The sequence below is a fragment of the Molothrus ater genome, chromosome 1 (genome assembly GCF_012460135.2).
Source record: "Molothrus ater isolate BHLD 08-10-18 breed brown headed cowbird chromosome 1, BPBGC_Mater_1.1, whole genome shotgun sequence".
NCBI lineage: Eukaryota > Metazoa > Chordata > Aves > Passeriformes > Icteridae > Molothrus > Molothrus ater.
Window position 1 is genome coordinate 77,016,657 of NC_050478.2, and position 12,585 is coordinate 77,029,241.

General features: G+C 33.9%; 1 protein-coding gene across 13 annotated transcripts in view; it reads left to right on the forward strand.

Moving 5' to 3' along the window:
* Positions 1-12,585, forward strand: part of CDH18 (cadherin 18) — a 493,283-nt gene that overhangs the window by 320,653 nt on the left and 160,045 nt on the right. For all 13 annotated transcript variants that reach the window (XM_036400351.1, XM_036400425.1, XM_036400360.1 and 10 more), the window contains one exon: positions 8,696-9,176. In XM_036400351.1, coding sequence (XP_036256244.1) covers positions 8,949-9,176 — 228 coding nt within the window. In that variant the 5' untranslated portion in view covers positions 8,696-8,948. The remainder of the gene's footprint in view (positions 1-8,695; positions 9,177-12,585) is intronic.

Below are 12,585 nucleotides of genomic sequence, written 5' to 3' on the forward strand. Positions count from 1 at the left end.
TAAGAATGCTTTCTAATAGCCATCTTCAATATTTTTTTTCAAAAATAAAGGAATCTTAAATAATCTCTAGAGTTAACCATTCACATTTAGTGTAAAAGACAGCATAGCAGAACACAGCTCATCTTGCTCCAAAGCAAGTCTTGCATCATCGAACCAAAGCATCAATTAGATAAACTTTTAAAAATCCTGCTGCGACAATACAACTTTGATTGCATAGTGGTTCTGATATATTTTCAGCAGGTGAGGATCTTACGTGACCCATCTATTTGGGTCTGGCAATGATAAACCCGCTTCTAATGAAAATTTCAAGGACTGATAGTGTTTTGTTATGGAGCATTGATTGTTTGTATAAAAAATTTAATATTTTTGTATACAAAAAACACTAGAAACCCCCCTCCCCGCAACTTTTAAAAAAATTTTATTACTGTTGTTGAATAAAACAAAACCATTTTTATTTGAATAACATTTTTTGAAATATTTAGAGGGTTTTGTGGTTTTTGTTTGTTGTTTTGTTTTGGTTTTTAATTTTTGTATTATATTGGGAGTCTGTGTGCCTAGTATCCTTTATTTGGACTATTTAGAATGAATCTCCTTGGCCATGTAAGGTGCTGGATTAGTCACCTAGTGTAATGTGGCTGGTTTTCCTTTTTGTGAGTGGTGCTTCAATTAATGCTACCCATTAAGAAATCCATTAAAGCTTGTGTTTAGTGATAAGCTATGCACAGTCCCAGAAGAAAGTACCCTGATCATGACTCCACATTTATTGTTACAAATTCAGTGAACTCCTATTAAATCTGTTATTTTAAGACATTGGTAAACAACAGTCTTGACTGTCTTATTTTTCAAAAAAAGGAATGATAAATCAGATGCTAGCCCAGTAAATATTCAGGAGTTTCTTTTCCCAACATAAAAACCTTCCAAATATGGTTGTTTTTTTTTGGTGACTATTTATCTTCTAAGCCTCTTTTGGCTTTTCACACTTCGTTCATCTTCATGGTGAACGAAGGTAGGATTCTAGGTAGGATTCCAGTGGGTTTTCTTTCCCAGTGAAGCCCAACTAGATAAAACACATGACTAATCTCCTTTAATCCAGGTGGGAAGTGGTTTGGCCAGAACTGCTTGCACTGGTTCAGCATTTCTGTGCTCTTTTAATTGCAGGTGCTGCTAGGCTGTCCTTAAAATTCTCTTCATAACAAAATTGGAACTACAGTTCATGCCTCCTTCTGTAAGGAATGTGATAATTCTTCTACTAATAATTGTAGAATCATGGAGTATCTCGAGTTTGAAGGGACCAAAAAGGACCATCAAACTCCAACTCCTGGCACTGCACAGGACATCCCCAGGTGTCACACCATGTGCCTGAGAGCATGGTCCAAATATTTTTGGAACTCTGACAGGCTTAGTGCTGTGACCACTTCTCTGGGGAGGCTGTTCCAGTGCCCAACCATCCCTCAGGTGATTGTGACCTTCCTTGACACAAGCACACGTCATTTTCTCAGGTCACTGATCAGCAGAGAGAAGAGATCAGTGTCTGCCCCTCTGCTTCCTCTTGTGAGGAAGTTGTAGACAGTAATGAAGTTGCAAAAGCTCTTATTCATATGATGTCTATTTTCTTTTGTGACCCCAGCTTTAATTGATGCAACCTGTTCCAGCCAACCAGGCAAGTTTTTAATGCTTACTAAGTTAACAGGCAGTCTAGACTCTGAATAGTGTAATTATTTCTTATACTTGAGATAAAAATAAAAGAAAAAGAAAATTAACTTTTATCTAGGACTTGAATCAAACCAATGCTGGTTGATTGCTAGGGCTGCAGCTAGGATTTTAAAGTAAAGTTTGAAATTTTCTATTTCATCTTGATGAAGTAGAACTTAAAAAAAAATCCAACAACAAAAACACCCTAGAAATTTCAGGGTGTTAATGCTGAATGGAAAGTCATGTCTGGTCTTATCTTCTTCATTTTTCAGTCTCAAGATATTATTAACACAATATAATATTTTTACAAAGGAAAACATCTAACTAACCTTATGTGCTAGAAATAAAGAAGAATCCATACTTGTGCTGGGTTAAAGGTTTAGGAACAAGCTGTCTAAAACCAAACATATAGTGCAAATATGAACAATTCCACTATCTTTCAATTAAGCCTCTGAAAACTATTGAAATAATTATAAGCTACTCACTTATTCAGCAGTTTCAGCAGTTGTTAAACCAAAAAGATGGCTAAGATTTATTTTCTGTGATCTTTACAGAATAGTAATATATCAGTTTCTGTTCCTTCAAAGGTACTGGAGCTGAGTCACTAAACAAGAAATATTAATTTAGAAAAAATTAATTGTCAATAAACCTTATGTAATATGTAACTGAAGGTAAAATGAATAGTTGAAAATAGTATATGCCTCAAATGGAAGAAAAATTGGAAAGAGAAAAAGAGAAAGGCTTTACACTTTAAAAAATAGCCTGGATTGTGAACACTTTTGGAAGAAATCCTAGGTGCTACAACCTGTAGAATTAATGGAGTCTTCTGACATTGTCTCCTTGGAGCTCCAAGGCAGTAAGAGGAATGGAGTCTCACAAGTGTGGATAATTTGATGTGTGTATGTCAGTCAGGATGGTGTTGAAAAATCCATCACACTTTGCTATCTGAAATAATTTAAAACAACTTAATGAAAACTCTGCAGCTAAATGCTACTGTTACCTTTGAAAAATCCCATGGGATTTTTACCTTTGCAATGACTATTTTTACCTTTGCAATGACTATTTTTTGGTATCTAATTACAACATTAGGGCATGTAAAACCCACATCTGTAATGCCAAATTGTCTTTCTGTTATGTAAACTTCTTTTCAGAGGACCAGCTAGCTTGCTTACCCATGAGAAAGATTTCTCTGTTGTTTTTTTTTTGCCGTTTTAGAATGCCCAAAAATATGTGATTTCCCTTTAACAGTATTCCAGGATACGTCTGCTGATTTTTGTTTCTTCCTGAGCTTTTAGTATAACTGTTTCTTTCCTTGTAGGTAGATAGGAGATAATGGGTAAGAAAATAAAAAAAGAGGAGGGCATTTCTTTTCCTCTTCTTGATTTTCATTTGGGCAATGTCAGCAAGAGTGATGTACTCATCTAAGTAATTAATTTTGTATAATGTGTTTCTCTGATTGTAAATTGAATCTAAGAATATCCCAGCTTTTTTCACATACTGCATAACAATTTGTAGTCATTAACCCTCTACAGTTGTTCTTATACTGTTTCATTTCTTTATATGGTATATATTTTTTAATTTTTTGATATCAAATGTGTTAGCAGTTGCCTTGATCTGTGAATTATATGTGAAAATGTGGAAGTTAAAGTAGCTTTTTGGGTATGCAATGTAAAAATGCTAGGGAAAAATATATGAGCTTTGTACTTCCCTTGCCATTTTCAGCATACCAATTCCCAGAAATCCATGTTCCTTGTGGAATTTTGTTCCATGATTTTTGTTCCCAATTCATATTTCCTTTATTCAACTGTCTTTCTCTTGAACTGCATTAAATATATTTCTTATATTTCATAAACATTGTACTGCTGGATTTTTTACATCTTCACTAACAGCTTCAGCTGTTTGCACTTGAACTTTCCAATCTGCTTCTCTGCCTTGATTTGTTTTCTAGTGATTTCTCAGTGTCTCTTTTATAGCTTAATTTTTCTCATGCTGTTTTCTTTTTTTTATAATGTCAGATTCTTTGTTGTTGTTTTTTTTTTATTCCCCTATCCAACCTTTTGTTCACACAAGATAATTTCTGTTGCCATATATGAAAGAACAGTCTTTATTTTTCATGGAGGTGCCTTTATTTTTTTTATTGTAGTTGTTGTTTCTATTTATTTTGTAAAGGGGAGTTTATGTAGAATAATTTTATAGGTAAATTAATAGTTGGTATTAGATTACTACAGACACTTTTTGGGTTTTTGCTAATAGATATACTCTTTATCAAATGCTGTGTATAAATGTGAAAGAGTGGTACAAGAAATAACCCCCCTCAACACTGTACAGCCATCAGCTAGATTTGCTGGCTTAAAGAGGTGAGGAGAGAGGCATTCAATGCTTTTTTCTCTATGTTTCTTTAGGAAACTGATCAATTTCCAGAATGATAAAGTCTATGTTTTAGAATAGTGATATGCCTACAAATAAATTTAGCAATAATTTAGGAGTTTGATATCTCATGCAATTATCTTACCAATTAATGGAAATTTCCTTATGCTATTGAAGTAAAAAAGGAGTCCAGTTTCCCATTTCTAGAAGGTCTGCCAACATAGAACTATAGTTAAAACATTTTTGGTTACTGGAATCACTATTTAACTATTTCAAGAGCATTTTCTTAATGCTTAATTAGAGTTTTTTAATTAGAGTTTTTTAATTCTTAATTAGAGTTTTCTTAGTTTTCAATCTCATACACATAGGTACAACTAAAACAACAAAAAGGCAACACAGTCACATGCAATACAGTTTTAAATGCATTCCAAGACAGTTTTGTCACTACTTCTGTCAGACTGACTAGCATGTGCAGAAGACAGACAATTATGGATTGTCTCTCTATTACCTCTATTACCTAGGCCAAGAAGAACTTGGTGCTTCCGTTTATTATGTAACTTCCCATAGCTCAGCTCTACCAGCCTTGGGAATAGAGAAGGGAGATCAACTACAGATGAACAACTTTCCTTCATCTGCCTAGAAAAGTCACTATTTTTTCTGCCAGTTACCTGAGATCTTCAGGAATACTGGATGCTCTCTTGGCAATCTGTCAAACTCTTATTCAAGGGATGTAACAAAAAATCACATTCAATTCTCCTTTCTGACCCTAGTGCATTATTCTGCCTTTGGTCTCCAGGTGAATACACAGTTTTTTCTTCCCTGCTGAAGAATATAATATTGGCAATAAACAATAAACAGAGGTAATCCAGGACGTAAGATTTTTTCAGGTGTTCATATATATAAATAAAAATGATAGTGATTTGAAACTGTTCAGATTTTGATTTTTTTTTTCTGATAGGAGGAGATTTACAGGGCAGAGGGCATAGAGAGAAGTCAGAAAGCATATAAACAATTTTAATTATTACAAGCTCCATAGCTAATTGTCACTCTGTCACCATGGAACTTAAAATGGAGGTATAAAAGATATGTGGAATTGTGCTAAATGTGCATCTGCAAAACTCGATCGTTCAGAAGAATTCAAATGGGATTCAATTTGATGGAAGACAGAGGACACTGAGATTCAGGGCAAGATCCATTACAAAAGATGCATCTCCTCATGGTGGTGAAACATACACATTTTGCATCACTATGCTCCTGTTAGTTTCCTGGGAATTCATTATAGGCTCTTACACTACGCAGTAACTACCATGCTGTAATGATTTCCAGCAATGTTAGTGGAACTTTCCCATCTCACCTTATTTAATTATTTATTTTAATTTTAACTCACTCTGACAGTCTCTTTAGTTACACAACTCATTTTCATGAGGACTCCCAGGAGAAGGCTGTAACAGAAGTCTACTCTGCAGCTGCATGAGTCTTTATAACAAAAGCCATAAATCAAGACACTGACTCTGAAGCTGCAGACAAGAGCAATGAGCAGGCAGCATCTCAGTATGTTAGCTTCGATTCAAAGGATTTCAGAAAGTTCATTTCTGTTTTTTTTCTCCTCTGTTTTTCTTCTGTTTCTTGCCTAGTCTTTGTTTTACTGTCTCCTCTGTGTTAACTGTGTGAGCTGTTTCCATCTGAACTTTCCCCTGCAGACACACACTGCTGTCTTCAAGGTAGATTTGAGGTTTCTTTTGGTGGGGGTGTCAAGTCTTTATTAAATGCTTATTCTAGACCTTTAGTAGGAGAGTGCTGAATAAGGACCTTTGTACTGAGTATTAATTAGGCTTTGGCTTTAAAGATGTTTTCCAGAGGTGTAACAGTTCAAAGAATTGACACTTACACCCCCTCCTCTTTTGATTGCTGAATTTTTCTTTTTGGAAATGATTCTTTAGGCTTCATGTACAATTCAGGAAGTCTTGAAGGCATCAACTTCTAAGTATAACAAGAAGTAGATATTGCAATGTTTTTTCCTGCTACTGTTATTGTTGTTATTATTATTGTTATTGTTGTTGTTGTTGTTGTTGTTATTAAGTATATTTGTTCAGAATAAATTATTTTAAAACTTTAATTTTGGGTTCAGATGCTTAAAATTAAATCTCTTAATTGAATTTAATAAAATAGTGGTTTTACTAAATAAAAATGTATTGCCTCCTTGTTAAAGTTAATGCTAAGATGAACAGACATTTTTTAGTCAAAAGATGAAAAAAGCCCTTCATATTTTGTAGTAGGATTTTATCTTATTTTTCCAATATATTTGAATAATATCTTTTATATTATAATACATAAATATATATTATTTACAATATATATTATACACATATACACATATATCTATATCTATATATCTATTAATATAATATGTCCTTAATATTTGTTCTGCCTCATATATGACTGTGGCATAACAGTTTGAAGGCTCCATCTTGATTGTTTTGGTTTGTTTGTTTTATTTTTTTCCTAAGGATGACTTCTGAGAGGGAAGAGAAATAAAGTTCTGTTTAGTAAATCTTGATTTGTTGGTAGCTTCTGTATTCATACACACAATTTATGAGGCAAGAATTTTCCATCTCAACTATTCCCACAGATTTTTGTAAAAGAAAGTTTAGTAGTAATAATCTAGAATATATTTTAAGTGTTCTATTTTGAGAAATCTCAATGCACTTTACATACCAATTGTAAGTTATTACCTGCTGCTTCTGGTCTTATGAATGGCTCCCAGGCATTTCTCAGGATGGAAACAAAGGGAAGAAAAATAATACTTGAATGGATAAAGCTAAAGAGTTACTATTTTGTGAGACACTTCTTAATTTTAATGTACATCTTAAGTATAATGATGGCTAATCTATTTAAATAGATCATCTGTATATATAGAAATCTATACAAGGAAACTGCATGCCTCAAGGTAAAAAATTATTTCTAACATGAATCAGCAAAGAATGCAGAAAGGCAAGGAAACTAAGAAATATACCCAGAAACAAATGTGAGACCCAGAAAGGCTGGATTTTATCCCTGATCTAATTTAGACATCATACAACATTTAAGTGTAAAAAAAATCCTATTAAATCATATTTGAACTTACGAGAGATAATAATTATTCATGTTGCATAAACCTTTTCAGAGATGGAATGACAGAATTTTAAGGGAATGGTGTCTTGGACTTCATAAGGATTGAGGGGAGACTAAAGTGCTTTGGAAACAAGTAGGAGAATGCTAGATGTCTAAAAACTTATTTCTTCAGTTGAAAATGATGTATAGAGTTTCGAGTTCCTGCACAACCACAAGAGACTGAAATTCTTTCTTCACTTCAGCAATACCCACTATCCTGAACTGAGTGCTAGCAATGGAAAATATGTCCTTTCTGTCTATTTCTAATGTACAGTGGTCTTGAAGTATTCTTCCATTGTTCTGATGAGGAATTGTTTTCAGCTAAGAGGTTTGGGATTCCATTATTATTATGGACTTGAGAGAAACAGAAGTTCAAAAAAAATTGCAGCCAAAAGACACCTAATACATTTTCTTCCACTGCAGTATTTTTTCTGTCTGACTTCTAAATTCTTTTTTGGTTCTTCTTTAGGGATTTTGAATTTATTCTGTTGGGTTCCTATGAAACCTAGAAAGAAAATTAGTTTAATTTTGTTTCTGTTTATGTAGTTCATGTTTGTGTTTATGTAGCTTTATGATACTCAAAGAAGACCAATATAGGAAGAGTCCAATTTTTGTAGTTTCAATTGCATGCTTTCAGACTCCTGATGGACTGACTGATATGGAGATAATCTTTGATATCATCAGATAACTGAACAAATGGTTAATTTAATGTAACTGTTTCTCTAAGGTTGAAGAAATATTTTATTTTCAAGGTACTTGGCTTTAAGCATACATCAACTTCCACATATATTCACATTTTATTATTGTAATAAAACAGGTTACATTTTCCTTTTTGAGGCTGAGAAAATATTGCCAATATACTGAAAATACTGGTATCAAAACAACATGAAATTCCAGTCAGTATGACATAATTTTATGATGTCCTAGATGATTTTGGTTTGAATTTGTATAGAGCACAAGGTGTGCTTTATATAAAATGTGTAAAAATGCACATTTTGACTGAAGCTTCCTGTCAGTATGCTCCAGTATTACTCAGAATTTTAAAAGCTCATTTTGGTGGCATTCTTTCAAAACCCATTATAGACTACATATTTTTCATCAAGCTGGATATCTTTGTGGTGTATAGAACATCAAAAACTCATGTGAAATGATTTAGAGATCACTATTTAATGACACTGTAGCAGTGATTTTGTTCTACTGCCAGACCAGGTCAACGATTTGTAGGTAAAAGCCAAAGGAACTGTTCTGAATCATCCAGGTTTTAATTATGAGTGTTTTCACAGCTTGTGGGAGCCATGCTGTCTTACTGTATTTTAACATAAACAATCAGGAAATGCTTTTACAGGAAGCATTGAAATGAAATTTTAGTTCCAATGGCAGTCTTTGACTGAGTGCTTAGTACAACTTTGAGTGTAATCTAAGGTCAGAAACTGAAAATTGCTGGTTTTAGTGATGAGTAAGTGTCTTTCTTTCCTTTTCATATTAGATAGAAAATGGTCGGCCGTGGAACTCTATTGTGAAGACCTCAGAAGAAATATCAATTTTTCCAGTCTGCTTTTCATAATGTAAATATAATTTGAGCTTTCCCAAATGGGCAGCTAAACCATGAACAAGAAGAAAAACCTAATTTGGACTGTATTTCTGAAGCAGACTTCACCTTCTCTCTCGGGAACTTATTGAAGGATTACAGCTGAAAAGGACAAGAGAAAGAAAACCTTGAACAGGAATCTTATCCTACAATGAGAATTACAAGTACATCTTGTATCTGCCCAGTCCTAGTTTGTCTCTGTTTTGTACAGAGGTGTTATGGAGCTGCTCACCATGGCTCCATCAAGGTGACCAGAAATCAAACCAAACACATAGAAGGCGAAACAGAAGTGCATCACCGTCCAAAGCGTGGATGGGTATGGAATCAGTTCTTTGTTTTAGAAGAACACATGGGACCAGATCCTCAGTATGTAGGAAAGGTAAGGTGGTTGTTCTCTTTTGGCTTTGGTTTGTTTTTTTCCATTCGTAGAAATGTGGCCCTGATAAGAGGCAGATCATTTATGTCCTTAGATGGCACCTCTTCTTTTAAGGGAAGACAGCTCTTGGATTGCTACATGGATTTACAGTGAACTTGCCAGTTGCCTGTGAATACTTTGTTTATTATCAAAAGGATAAATAAAAGTATATAGGATGAATTTAAAATATGATAAAATAGTTTTTATTCTGAGCTTAGCTAAACAGAGTGTGTGCAGTTGATCCTGTTACATCAATTTCCAGAATCCTAAATGCATGGGGTCACTGCTAATGGCTTTTCCAAACTATTTCAGAAGTATTTTCAGTTATGCTTCAGGGAATATTGCAAATGCAGTCTAAGCTCCAGAGGGTATTCATTCCACTCTGAGTGTAGGGTGGAAAAGTGTAGGGTCTCCAAAAAGAAATCCCCTGTGGCTTTTTTCATACTAGGAGATACAAGGTGTGCTACTTCTTAGATTTCCTCAAAAGTCTGTAAGAATAAGCTCTGCATTTATATTCTGATATATAGCGTGAGCTTCAGACATAATGTTCGGACTAATGTAACTGAACTGAAGCCTGAGCAGCTGAAGTCTGATTCATCATATGTAATGTTGTCTGTAGAGCTTGGGTTTTAACTTGCATTAAATAACACACAACTCTCTGTATAACTTTAACCCATGATATATGACAGAGGAAGTTTTGCTCTCCTTGAAGACTGTCTTGCTGCATTTTGATAGAATTTTTTTATTAGACAATCTACATGAGTCTTAATGAAATCAGTGAAATACATAGAATATGAGGGGTAAAGTAAGATGGGTAATGGGGAAGAGGGCATGGAAAAAAAAATTCATTTTAGTTTCCCTTGAAATTAGAATTCTGAAACTTATATTGTAGAAAGTGATGCAAGGGAACCAGTAGCCTCTGAAATCACACATGTCTGGTAGTGAGGGCTTCCAAATTTGAGCAGTATCTTCTGAACTAAAAATAGGAAGTGGAACAACTTTATTTAAGAGACTGTTAACTCAAAGGCTGAAAAAAAATGTTCTGTTATACCAAACTTTGTAAAATATTAAGTATTTCAGAATGCCAAAAATTATTGAGCTATGTGAAGAAAATGTAAACTGAGAAAGGACCTTTCTAAATGGAGATAATGATTTGCATTGAAAAAGAAGCTTTTAAAAGGGGTAAGGGATGAGGAGATATGCCTTCAGACAGCTTTACACTGATTAACATTTTCATAAATTATTTTGGAATAGAAAAAAATTTTGCAAAAATATTGTTGATGCAAAGCTTTGCAGAAGAATGAAAACATTGTCTGGAAAGAGCTAGATATTATGAATATGGTTTGGATATAGAAATAAAGAGTAAAGCTTGGGAATAGAGAACAACGTAATGAATTTCTGTTATACACTAATGATTTACTGTAATTGAGAGAGGAAGAGAAAGAGCTGGTTACCAGATCTAGTGTCAATTCTTAAAGAAGGTGAATGTAATATTAAGCTGCAAAAACTGATATATAGGAAAAAAGGGATAAAGGGCACTGAAGACATTGTGGAAATTAATGTTGACCTATTTGCTATTCTGGTTACTTTTAGACAAGAAAAATGATTTCTATGTGAAACTGTACAGAAAGAATTGAACATTATGGCTGGGATAGTAATGGAGAATAAAATATGTTTGTTTAATTATTTCCATAAATAATAGAAGTGGGCACATGATAGTCTATAAATACACCTCCGAATAAACCACAATGAAAAATGAAAGCTATTTAGGTTGATTACAATTTTACTTGAAAAAATAAGGTTTTGGTGGCTGTGAGTTAATTTAGAATTCACTGTTTAGTAAATTTAGAATGAAAACAAGAAAAAGTCAGATTCTGAAAGAGGTTACTAACAGGAAAAGAAAAAAAATAAAAGCTGAAGGTGTTTCAAAGTACAGCATATTTGTCTTTATGAAAGCATTTATAGACATGATTGCATGCCAGAACAGAAGCCTGGATTCAGTGAGCTAAACATGGTCCCTTTCAATTTTTTGTTCTTACGAAGCTATTATATATTTCCTTTCATCCTCTGACCACTCTATTAATGCCACATTTACAGAGATCAATGAGTAGAATTTCTTTCAATCCTTTGTGGTCAAAATGTGACTGCATGCCTTGTTTGAGAACATTTCTCCCTCTATACTTACCAGTTTTTCTCCCATTTTCCTCAAATAATTCCCTCTGGTGCTCATAATTTTCTACTGTGAGTACTTCACAACATTAGTAAGCTTGTCTTTGCAAAAGCTTTGTGGAACTTGAAAGCAACTGTACTCTATTTTTCATTTGGTTTGATTATTCTGATGACCTGATATGAAGAAAAGATCTATTATATTAGCTCAGGCATATCATATACTTTCAATTAAAAAGAAAAAAAAAAAAGAAGAAAAGTGGGGGGGGGGGGGGGGGGGGGTGAAAGCCTGAACTGAGACTGTCATAATATCAAGAGTTACCAAAATTTCAGTAGTGGTCATTTAACACAAAAAACCAGACATTTTAGAAAAATATATTTTTTACTAATTTTGCATTAAATTGTACACACCTCATCAAGGTCTCATTTTACATGCCTTTAATTTGACAAGTAATTTTCACACAAAGCCCCTCAGTTATAAAGGAAGTCAGTGCTCTTCAATTCCAGATTTCTGTTGGGTGGTAGCATGCTGTCAATTCTGTCAATTATTAATTCTGTAGACTACTCTGCTTCACTGGTGACAGTTCTTCCATTTCAGATGTGTCCTTTCACATATTTCACACCCAATTTGGGAGTAACATCACAGAAAGCAGAGTCATTATGTACAATGGTGTTATAATGCTCACAGTCATTGTCATGGAAATGCACAGTGAGAACAAGAATAAGGTAGGTCAGCAGCAATGAAAATGGTAAGCTTTCTCATTCTTACTGTGAAATGACTGTCAAGAGGATGGATTAATTCACTGCCATCATCATAAAAACAGTGTTAAGACAACAAATTATCATTATATTTTAATATCAAACATCCCCCCATTCCTCAGTCATTTTTCCTTTTCTCCGAGAAAATGTTATTTGGAGAATTCTGTATCGAATTAATCCCTATTAACCATACTCACCAGGTTTTTCCAGGAACATGGTGAGACACAGGTCCTGGTAAGATTAGCTTATTGTAGAAATGGAAAATGATCCTTCTGTAGATATTGTCTGAGGTTCTCAGATTATTGAGCTGGCTCCCTGCTGTTGTACATAGGGCAAGTCTGCAGTGTTTCAAAGTATGTTTCACTGATGAAAGAACCCAAAAAAATAGTTTTGTATTTAAAAAGGTATCTTTAAAGTGTTTAAAACCACAGTGACTTCTTTTACCAAA